Source organism: Rhinolophus ferrumequinum, chromosome 5, assembly GCF_004115265.2.
Source record: "Rhinolophus ferrumequinum isolate MPI-CBG mRhiFer1 chromosome 5, mRhiFer1_v1.p, whole genome shotgun sequence".
NCBI lineage: Eukaryota > Metazoa > Chordata > Mammalia > Chiroptera > Rhinolophidae > Rhinolophus > Rhinolophus ferrumequinum.
Window position 1 is genome coordinate 39395556 of NC_046288.1, and position 12179 is coordinate 39407734.

The following is a 12179-nucleotide window of genomic DNA, read 5'->3' on the forward strand; positions in this document are numbered from 1 at the left end:
AGTGGTACAGACAGTCAGGCAAACAGCACCTTTCATACCTGTACAAAAACTTTCTGGAGTAGTCCACGACGTTCTGCTAGAGGTAGCTCATTCTGTGCACCTCCAACTGCCTCAGGCACATGTGGAAGGTCAAAAAACAGATATAAACATTTAACCAGGGTGGAAGGCACTGACATCGTTGTCATGCAGTCCACGGTTTTCTGGAAAACAAACCAACAAATAAATGCATAGGTAGATAGACAGACAGACATGACTGTAATTGGCACAGCTAAGTAAGCTCACAAATTTTAAGCCAGGAGTTAAATCATTAACTCACAGATTTTAACCCATAAAATTATACATCAAAATTATTTTTAAATGCCTGAAAAAAATTTAAAAAATGACTCTGCTGACAAATACTTATTTCCCATTTGGACAAATTTGCTTTGTGTTGAGATGTTTGTAATTTATTTAAATATTAATTAAGTTTACCACTTATTTATTAAGAGGCAGTGTGTTTCAAAGAACATAAGCTTTAGGATTCAGAGGAAAAATACTTAACCATGAACTTGGACAAACTAATCTGGCTGGACCTCACTTTTCTTTCCTATAAAATGGATATCATGGTACATATTTCTTAGGATTAATATGAGGATTATATAACAACTGCAAAGACATATGAAGAACTGTATTGTTGTTGCTTTATTATCAGTTTAATTCTATTCTTATTGTACATTGTTGGGTCTGAAAAGACACTTGAGGGATATAGCCATCACTGACACACACACAAAATATCTCTATATTGTTTTCAAACAATTTAGAGGAAGAAATTCCAGACCTTCTTATGATGAACACTTCAGTACTGTTAGGAAGTATGCTATAATAATCATCAAAATTTTTCAGGCCAGTTCAGTGGCTCAGGTGGTTGGAACGCAGAGTTCCTAATGCTGAGGTCGCCAGTTCGATTCCCACTTGGGCCAGTGAGCTGCGCCCTCTATAGCTAAGATTGTGAACAACAGCTCTCTCTGGAGCTGGGCTGCGGTGAGCTGGAGAAGGGCTGCTGTGCGCTGCCGCGGGCTACCATGTGCTGCCACGAGCGGCCAGAAGCTGGCCAGCAGCCGGCAAGAGCTGCCATGAGCTGCTGTGAGCGGCTTACTGACGACTGGCGACCGACTGCCTCAGCTGGGGGCAGCGCAAGGCTCATAATACCAGCATGGGCCAGGGAGCTGTGTCCTACAACTAGACTGAGAAACAACGGATTGAACCAGACTGGGGCGGAAGGAGGCGGAAGAAAGGGGGAAAAATTTTTTTCTATGTGCAGTTTGGAATAAAAGGTTTTACCATGCTGGAGATCAACAGGTTGGCACCACCTGTTGATTAGTTTATTAACTTGTTCGGCAAACATTTATTGAATGCCTAGTGTATGTCAGGCAGTGTGCTGGGAGCTGGGTATGCATCCCTGCCCTTCAGGAGACTGCAGTCTACTAGAAGAAATAGGATTCATCCATAACTGTGATTTTTAAGTATCACAGTGGTAGTACATACAGGGCTAATGTAAAAGGATTGATAAACACTGCCAGGAGTGGAATGGAAAAGTGTAGGAATTAAAGTAAGAGGGAAAAGATTATTTGGACGACACACAGGAGGTTAGGCCATATGGTACATTATGATTCAGGAACCTGGATCCAAAATTGCTGACTCCTGAAAAGCCACAATAGCAATGTCTAATGAGTGTTTATTATGTAACAGGCATAAGGCTAAGCATTTTATCGACATTATCTCATCTATCCCTCAAATCATCCCTATGAGGTAGATTCTATTATTGCATTATCTTTACTTTACCAACGAAGCAATTGAGGCTGGTCACCTACATACCCTGCCTTACGTTAGAGAGCTGGTTAAGTGCTCCACAATGCATACGCTCAATGCCCTATGCACATCGGCTCTCATTCTAGTTTGACTTTTATTCTGTTTGCATTGGAGAGTCAATGAAGTGTTACAAAGAGCGGAGTAACAGAACCAGACTTCAGAGAATTAGCTGGTGGTAGAATAGTTCATAAATTAGACATAAAGAACAGGAAGGCCAGGGTAAAAGAAAACTAATACAGAAAACCACACAGATATGAGAAATGGGGCCTGAACTAGTGTAGTAGCAGGATGATGAGAGGAGAGCCTGAACAACAATCCCTTGTGGGATCTGACCCCTTTCTACATATCATTTCCTGCCTCTAATATTAGAAAACATTCTGTTCTTCCTACTTACAATTTATTATTTCTAGACAGCCCATGTCGCCATACATCTAATGTTCAGTTTAAATGTTTGCTCATGTCTGAAACTAATTTCGCATCTTTCCTCCTATCCTCACCTAGGAAATTTGTAACTCGCACATTTCTGTTTTCACAGCACTACATATACTCCACATAGCATTTTGTAGTTTTATCTTCATCTAGTTCATCTCTGTTACCTCCAGGTTGATTCAGAACCATGTTTTAGTCATCTCTATATTTCACTGCTGCCAACAGAAAATGGCATACAAACAAAAGAGTCAACTGAAAACGTAACTGTAAATTTTCTTTTAAAATGTCTTTTTCCAGATAGATAATTGGTACTTTTCCCTTCCCGTTAAACAAAACGGTATGATTTTTCATTTTCATCTTTTAACTGATAGATTAAAACTGGTATCAAAACTGGCAATTGGCAACATTTGTTAGTTTTTAAAAAGTGATTAGGTTTCTCCTGATTCTTTTTTTTTTTTAATTAAAGTTTATTGGGGTGACAATGGTTAGTAAAGCTACATAGGTTTCAAGTGTACACTTCTGTAATACGTCATCTATATCTCACCTTGTATTTCTTACACCTTTAAGGTGATCTATCCATTCATGCACATTTAGTTAACCTACATTTACTGACTTTCTAACATGTGTTAGGTATTTAAGGTTAGGACACAGTCCTGTTCACAATTGAGAAAGAGAAATACAGCATCTATGGAAAACATGAATAAAATTTAGAAATATTCCATTTAAAATTATTTTATCCTAAATTTCATATCCTAAACCAAATGAAATTTTGGCACAGTAATACAGAGGCATTTATAACTATCGTAAACAGCAAATAAAATTAGTATTTTGATAGTCATCTGGGATGGCCACGGATACATGGAAACAATGGTCCACTTGAGGACTATCCGAAAGTTACTTAGGGTGAATAAACATCTCCATTTGCCCGGGACTAAGGGGTTTCTTGGGATGCGGGTCTCCTATGCTAAAATTCAGAATGTACCAGGTACAAATGGTACCACGTTCTATGTGTATTATGACATGACAAAGATGAAAAGCACTATTCTAAGGCCTTTCCTCACATGTAAAATGCATAAAATATCAACTTTATAGGGATGTCGTGAGAAGCATGAAATAATGTGTAAGAAGAATTAGAAGAATACAATGATTATCATAAAATCTTATTTGGACATGATAATAAATTTAATTGTACAAAATCCCAAGATGATTAAAGAAAAAAAGAGGTTGAGTTATCAAACATGAAAACGAAGAGCTCACCTGACCAGACGATGCTAACAAATTAATTGTTGTCAGAAGCATCCAGCCTCTACTGGCTTCTTCACTCTGATTGATTTCCAGGAATTGGACTATGGCCCGACTTGCAGCCTCTAGAATACCAAAGGAAAGCTATGAGGTGGGGGGAAAAATATCACACATAAAGAGGTTCTTCCTTAAAACCTGCAAAGAAATGATCGTTTACTAGCACAGACTTTATATTAGCACTATTACATGCTCTACATAAAACGTGTTAAAAAGAAAAACGTTTTAATCGTATACATGGCTTATAGCATATCATATCAACATAGAAATTTAAAAGTCAACCTATATATTTTAGGGAAAGGTATGTCAGGAATCAGTCAGAAAAGTCATGGAAGAGGTAAAATTTAAGCTAAGCCAGCCTGGAAAAAAAAGCAGGTATTCCCTGCTTTTTGCAAGTTCACATTAGGCCACTTCGCTTTTGCAGATGACCTGCATTAGTACCTGCTTTCACTAACTGAAAGAAATCTGAAAAGGAGTTTTGCTTTTACAAAAAAAGGTGAAAAGTGAAAATGGTGCTCAGCATTTGTTTTGCAGTGTGAGCTGTTACACAGGCAGTGCTCCCTACACAGCAAGAGGGACACTGTCAAGCTCCCTCTCCAGGAACTACACTCAGCATCAAAGTGCCATAGCTTTGAACTGTGGCTGTGAGTATCTGCGCTTTATCTGGATTTAGTTTATGCATCGTTAGCTAGATGTATCATAAGGTATCGGAAAAGACTATGAGGGCTTGTAAGGGTATTACGCTTATGGTAACACTGGATGTAATTAAGCATTTAGATCATGGTGAACAAAATAAAGGCATTGTCAGTTTGTTGAACTGGCCTGCTTCCAATATTCATACTGTTTACATGCAGAGAGAAAGAATCTTGAAAGCTGCTGAAGTTATTATTGGTTCTGCTAGTAGCAAAGTGGTCTCTTTTAAGCGGCATCCAGTAACGAATAAAACGAAAATTCTGTTGCTTGAGTGGATTGATGGGGATAGTGTGTATTTAGCATATCATTTCCACTTTCACTGTGTGTTAGCATTATTTTAGGGTTTATGTGTTATTTGGTATGATTTGGTAAGTTATCTTAGGGGTCTGAGAACGCTCAAATTTTTTTTCATATAAATTAATGGTAATTGCTTCTTTATGTCATTTTGGTTTAAAGGTTTCATAGGCAAGCTCTATTGTTGGATAATAGAGAAAACCTGAATATGTTTGTCTAGGAAGTGGGAGGGAGGAAAAGGAACAGAGATTAGGAGCACAGCATTTAAACAAAAGTATAGTTAGAGAAATGAGTCCAATATGTGCAGATCAAGACAAATAACTGTATTAACACGGGTTTAATATTCCAGAAGAGCATATGTTGAGAATTAGAGTCTATATTAACAGTAATGACAGAAAATTGATGCCCATTTATGAAGGAAGGGCTGTATTTGACTCTTTGGGCAAGAGGGAACAAACGTCATTCCTTAAGTAAAGTTGGTCGATGAAAGGATTATTCTAAGACTATTAATTTAGTAGTGACATATATGACAAAATGGACGGGTAATGAGATGGGTGGATGGGGGGACAAATCAGGAAGTCGCCTCAGGGATACACACAAGGGGTGACTTGAGCAGCTGATAGCAGGAACAGAAACAGTGAGAGAGTCATTCACAGAGCTGACATTGCAAGAATCTTTGACAGTAAATTTAGTTAATTATTGTTGTAGACATAAGGGAATATGCTAACGATGCACTTAATTTCATCACCAGAGTTTGTCAATTTTTACATTGATAAAATGAGATGAATTAAAGTTGTTAAAAATAAGTCTTATCTATCCGTTTACTCTAAACCAACTGGTAGTTACTAATGTACACTTAACACACTTCATAAAGATGCAAAGTATAGAACAGAATTTAGATTGTCTTAGAGGTATTTTTTTTCTTTCATTTAAGACAATCAAGATAAAAGTGTTTTATTAAATAATTGAATTGATACAAAACTTACATATGGTACTGTGTTGGGCATATTTTATCTTCATATACTTCCATTTGAAGGAATATTTTAATAGGGAAGTGTTTTGGATAGCTTATTTTTACTGAATCTTAACTGTATAACAAGCACTGTTCTAAGTACTTGCAGATTTAATGCATTTAATCTTTATACGATCTCTGAGTTATTTTCTATTATTATACCCCTTACAATAATATAAACTGAGAAAGGGAGAAGTAATTTGCCTAGAGTCACATAGCTAGCCAGTGACAGAACTTATATTCAAGTCCAGACTGTCTAGCCTATAAGAGATAAAAGATAGTGACTAAAAAAAAAAAAAACAAAAAAAATTTACTGGTAAGGAGGGAAGCCAATAGGAGCCTGGCTTATTTCTAATATTTATCTAGTATCTCGTAAGTGCTGAAATTATTATATTCCTATGTTTACTGATCTATAGTCTCTCACTCCGCTCTAGAAAACCAACACCATGGGAGCAGACTCCCGGCCTGCCTTGTTCACTGCTGACCCTCAGTAAGAAGCATGTCACTGGCACTAAGTGGCCACTCAATAAACATCTGTTAAAGGAGAGAATAAAACAATCTAGGGAGATTAAAGGACACACTGAGCTCAACTTCTTATGAACATTAGAGGTCTGGTTTTACTATGAGTAAGGTATTCCTGAAAGCTTTGAAAAGGGGAGTAATACAAAGGAAGCAATATTCAACACTAATTAAATTGTGAAGGTCTCATTGGAGAAGGGAGAAAACAAAAGAACACCACTGAGAAACCTTCTTTAGCAATTGTGGTTTCAAATCATTGATAAAAAGTAACCTGCGAATTTTTCTTGCAAGCCTACAATGGACTCAGATTTGCTACATTACATGAGCCCTCTTTCTTGGTAGGAATTAAATGCTCATGGAAGGAAGACAACTTCCCAGTTAGCTCAAGTTCTCACTTAAAGGCTGACATGTTATGCTTTCATTCCCTAGGCTTCTTCAAAATTAGGCAGCTTTGGTTTTAAATTGCATATTTTCAATTTTGTAACTCATTATCTCTAAAAAACCACTTGCAGTCTCAAATTCTTTCATAGTTATATCAATGTAATGAAATTCTATATCATTAAAAAGAACATTCATTAGTAAATGAACCGGTCAATACCACCTATGCTTCTCACAGAGCGGGAAAAGCAGATTTTGAAGAACTAAGCAACTTTAAGAAAGTTATCTTCCTGATAAAGGAGAACCTAGAAACCTAAGATAAGACAAATTTTAAGTGAATTTGAATTCCACCCACGTTATTTAACACTATTAATGTTAAAAGAAAATTGGACAAATATGTATTTTCACAGCTACTCCGTAAGTTGTCAATTATGAATAATTAATACTAATGCTTATTTTGAGAACCAAAACACCAAAAATGTACTCTTGTCTTGAAACTGTTCTAGTTATTTGATCAATGGCATTTATAGGAGTATATGGTTTCTTCTGTTTTGGTTGACAATGAACATTAAGGTATTCCTCAAGATAAGAAAAGACAAATAATGGATTTTAAAAAACCCCACTGCTTTGTTATTAAACATTAAAATAGTTCAATGGATTGCTGAGCTGATAATAAGATAATACACATGAAAATACACTTTGAGAAGGATCAAGATCGTATAATTACTAAACTGTATCCCTTCAACAACTTTACCAACTTAATAATAAGTACTCGTTTTGAGAAGAGGGTAGAGAAGATCTAAGTTACATCAGCAATAATGTAAAATTATATATTTATCATCATATATTTGGTTTTCAATTATCCAGACAATGAGGTCTGAACAAGTAGTCTGGTTGAATGACATGGGAGAGATCTGAAACTCAATGACAAAATAAACCGCCTATACGTAACAAATGTATTCAGAAGAACTATTTTATTTTCATCTACTAATTTCAGTATGTTGCCATTCAAAACACCTTAATGGAACCTCCTACTTTTTAAGTAAATCAAAAAGTTCAGTATAGAGGTCCTCTACTCGGCCACAGAAAGAGCATCTGGAAGGAGTAACTGGGATCCCTTCTCTCGATAGTTTCTCTTCCTCTTCTCTTTCACAGATCCCAGGGTCTTTTTCTAGCCTGCTTCTCAACATCTGGGTCTAAATGATTTCTGTGAGATCATTTAGGTCCTATAGGAAGGTTAATGAGACCTCATGTCAGTAGTTCTCAGACTTCAGACCATCAGGGGGGCCAAATGAAAATGCAGATTAAAGGACCTCACCATTAGTAATTCAGGTTTAGGAAGTCTGAACAGGGCCTAGAAACCCGCACTTACAATTTTTCAATGTGAGATATGCATACAAAAGAGTGATGCATATGTATAATTTAAAGTATAATAATGAAATGAACACCCATGTACCAACCACTGAGCATTAAAAATAGAACATTTCTCTGTGTACCCCTCATCAGTTGCATTCCTTCCTCTCTCCCTCCAACATGCAAGCACTTCACTGAATTTTATGTTAATCACTTTTTGTTTTTCTTATTGTTTTCCACATGTGATTATATCTTTGAACAAGAAAAACCTGTTTAGCTTGCTTGTTTGGGGATTTCTATAATGGTGTCATACTATTTATATTCTTCGGCAACTTGCTTTTATCATTCACAATTGTTTTTGAGAATCATTCAGGTTGATGCATTTAGCTCTAGTTTACCATTTTCACTGTATGCAGTATTCCATTGCATGAATACACCAGAATTTATTTATCTTCCTGTTCGTGGTCGTTTGGGTAATTTCCAGTTTTTGTTTTGGGATTATAACAGACACTGCCATAAATATTCTTATATACGTCTCTTGGCTCATAGAAATCTTCATTTTTTAACCAGCTTTCCAGATGGAGTCTGATGTAAATGGTCCAAGAAACACTGTCTTTGGTACTTCATGTCCTTTAGAGTGATACATACACAACATAAAACTCTCTTGTTAGTACTGACTTCATCTTGAGGCATGACTCCAATGCTTCATTTTGGAGGGGGAAGAACTCTGAATCTTTACTTTTATTTGCAAAACCCCCACTGTCAGTAAGAAGGTTAGGTGCAAAGAAGGAAGGGGGAGAGTGGGCAGAGAAAGAAAAAAAAAAAGCTCACTATGAAAATATATAACATTTAGTGTTATCCTTAAAAAAGTATGTTTACTAGAAAGCAATTTTAAATTAAACTTCTGTAAAGCACGGTTTCAGAAAACTGAAAAAAAAAAAAAACCTCACGCCTGAAAAAAAAAAAACTGAAAAAAAAAATATTGCATTAGGATCTTTTAATTTCACTTATATTTAACAAATACAAATTTAAATGACAATTTAACTTGTTACAGGAGTTAATGACAAACCGTTATTATCCCATATTGAGGGATGCCAATCATTTGACTCAAGTTTTAGCTTTCCAGCTGTATTTCAATACATATAGTTAGATTGGAAAATACAAAAATGGAGTTAGTAGAGCTCATTATTAGATTAAATAAGAATAGGATGTAGACAATTTTAAAAGAAATTTAAGTTCCCAGTGTACACTGAGAGAATACAAACACATTCAATTAGTATTCAGAACAATCAGAACATAAAACTTGTTTAAAAATAAGTGCAATACAACAACTTTTCCTTTGCAAAGTCCACTTAAAGCATAATCATTTTCAATCTTAAGCTTCAGGATGACAATGTAAGAGATGTCAACAGTATTATTACACTTAATTTATTAAGGAAGAAACCAAGCCCTAAACAACCCTTCCCCAACCACCTCCCCTCCCCGCCCCAACTTCCATAAGTTAGTCAGAAAAACAGTATTAGAATTCATAACTTCCATGCTTCTTTCCATTTGATGATACATAACCACACCTTGGGAATAAAATTACCTGAAGGTGTTGTGGCTTTGAAATCCTTGGAGGACAGCGAGGCATACTGTTTTTCTGTTTAAAAAAAAAGGCTGGGTTGTCTCATTGGGGATTCACTAGTAATCCCACCATAAGCTGCTGCAGAGATGCCAACTGTGTCAGCATCCCCTGGCTTGCCCATCGCTGAACCGCTGCCCACGGCGGACCGCACCACTGGGTTTAACAGGCACCTCGCATGCAGCAAAATCATTAATAATAAACTAAAGATATTATTGTTCACAGGTGGGAGTTTTCTGCTTCAATGATGTAAATTGATCATGTTTCCTTAGAATTAGCAGATTGCATGGTTGAACTTAACAAATAACTACATGAGGTGGGAAAAAACCTTACGCTACACCCTCTAAACATGGCCACAAAATTACATATTTTCTTAAATTAGTTGAGGGTCACTACATATTTTTAACAAAAGCCACACGAAGTCAACAACAAAAAGAGAATTAAGGGAGAGAGAGAACTAGAACTGTGAAGTTGCCTCATGTATCACAAATCAGTCCATGTATCCATTTTGCATATGGATATTCCCTAAAAGTTTCCACTTTTCCTAACTTCCTATAGATAGATAGAATTGCAGGGAAGCAGGGTTCCTACTGAGATATCTACAATCCATGTTAGAAGTGATGTGATAAAAAAACCTTGATATGTGAGCAGTGCTTAGGTAACAAACAAAATAACAAGTATTCCACACCAAATTCAGAGGAGTCCTAGAAAAATAATCTTGTCCTGATGCAAAACAAATATAGCCATCTTTCAAAAGAACAACAGAAGGCTCACTTCACCTCTTTTTGGAGAAAAATTATGTGCATGTAAATTATAACAATCACTGTCAGTGAGAACTTCCTGTAAAAAGAAGGTTATGCAAAGTATCAAAAGTAGCCAAATTCATAGAAGCAGAAAGTAGAATGGTGGTTGCCAAGGGCTGACAGGAAGAAGAAATGGAGAGTTGCTGATCAGTGAGTATAAAGTTACAGTTATGCAAGATGATAAAGTTCTAGAAATCTGTTATGCAGTACTGTGCTTACAGTTAGCTGCACTGTGCACTTAAAAATTTGTTAAGAGGGTAGTTATCATGTTATGTGCTTTTTGCCACAATAAAAATTTATTGAACAATCAGAAAATAACAATGGGACATGCAAGAGTAAGATAGTTCAGGATGTACCTAGATCCTCGAAAATATAGAAATTTTTACTATAAAAGATTAAAAAAAAATCTTCATGGAAGTATTTTTGATAATTATACTGACCAGAAGAAACTTCCAAAGTTTAAGACTAATAAAAATAAAATTAGAGAACAAGGATTTCCATACTCAGGGTTCTTTAAGGCTGACTGAAGAGATACTCCAAAATAATGCTTTTGTCTCTTAAACATCGGTAAGGATAGCTTTTCTAACACTGCTCTAAGTGATAAGGTATTAAAAAAAGGGGGGGGGGGCAGAAAACGCTTACGTCAAAGGCAGTACAAATCTATTGAGCACCTAATCTGTGACAAGCATTCTTCTATGTGATAGAGGGGTGAATACAATAGACAATAAAATTAAGTGAGTAAATAAACAAGGTATTTCAGATTATGATAAAGCTGTAAAGGAAGTATTTAAGGTGACTGAATGAAAGTATACTAACTGGTGTGAGGATAGAGGAGAAAAGATCTATTTGACATAGGGTGATTAGGAAATTTTCTCTTGCAGAGGTAAAATTTACACAAATTGAATTGAATCTCCTGAATTCAGAAGTTAATAAATTTCAAAAGTTTAAAACTACAAATTACATGGACTTATATATGGCACAGGAGGCTCTACATATTATGTGTGTAAATTCCTGAGTCTATAATTATTTCAAAATAAAATCTTTAAAAATTTTTATATAACCATTACAGTAATTAACAATGAGACATCTACTTCACTTAAGATAACTTTCATTATTTCTAAAAAATTATAAAGAGATTAAGGAAAACAAACTTCCAATACAGAAAAGATTTTTCTACAAACATGCAGATTAGGTATTTACAAAGACAGCAACAGAGAAGTGATTATAAATAAAGTTTGGGGATTTTCTTTCTCTAATCTAGGGATATCATTCAAGAAAGAAATGCAATAAGCATCAACTTGTAACAAAGAAATTTCCCTTATTTAAAATAGCTAAAAAAACTGAAAAAAAAATTAAAAAAAAATTAAAATAGCTAAAAAAGGTATAAAACACACAAATCTTATATTTAAGACCAACATCACTTCTAATAAATCAGGAAAGATAAAAAAGAATGCAATCCAATTTTGGGTGGAGAAGAGAGGGGCAGGAACTTTACCTTAAACTATCTTACCACCGTTCACTGGACTTGCTTCAAAGACTGCAAATATAATTAAAACCATCTCAGTTTAAAATCCGTATATCAAGTCATATAATGTACTGTTTCTGAATAAGGGATCCTGTTGTTGTTGATCTTAAAATATTTAATGGCTGTCACTCCAAAGACTCCATAATGGGATCCAGTGAAAGATGGAAGGTTGAATACATGTATTTATCTCTGCTCTCTCCTAAAACCTCACTGCAATGGACTGAACTGTGTGTCTCACCAGAATTCATATATTGAAGCCCTAACTCTAACTCCTAATGTAATGGTATTTGGAGATGGAACCTTTGGGAGATAATTAAGCTTAGATGAGTTCATGAGGGTAGCGCCCTCATGATGGGATCAACGCCCTTAGAAGAGACCTCAGAGCTCTTCCTGTCTGTCCTC

At 35.7% G+C, this 12179-nt stretch overlaps 1 protein-coding gene across 7 annotated transcripts in view; it reads right to left on the reverse strand.

Annotated features, from left to right (window-relative positions):
- The window catches only part of WDFY3 (WD repeat and FYVE domain containing 3), a 246071-nt gene that overhangs the window by 133063 nt on the left and 100829 nt on the right, over window positions 1–12179 (reverse strand). For 5 of the 7 annotated variants that reach the window (XM_033105930.1, XM_033105931.1, XM_033105932.1 and 2 more), the window contains 3 exons: window positions 9414–9467; window positions 3535–3644; window positions 39–200 (listed from right to left, as the gene is read on the reverse strand). In XM_033105930.1, coding sequence (XP_032961821.1) covers window positions 39–200; window positions 3535–3644; window positions 9414–9467 — 326 coding nt within the window. The remainder of the gene's footprint in view (window positions 1–38; window positions 201–3534; window positions 3645–9413; window positions 9468–12179) is intronic. The other 2 variants (XM_033105933.1, XM_033105928.1) reach the window with 1 other exon arrangement.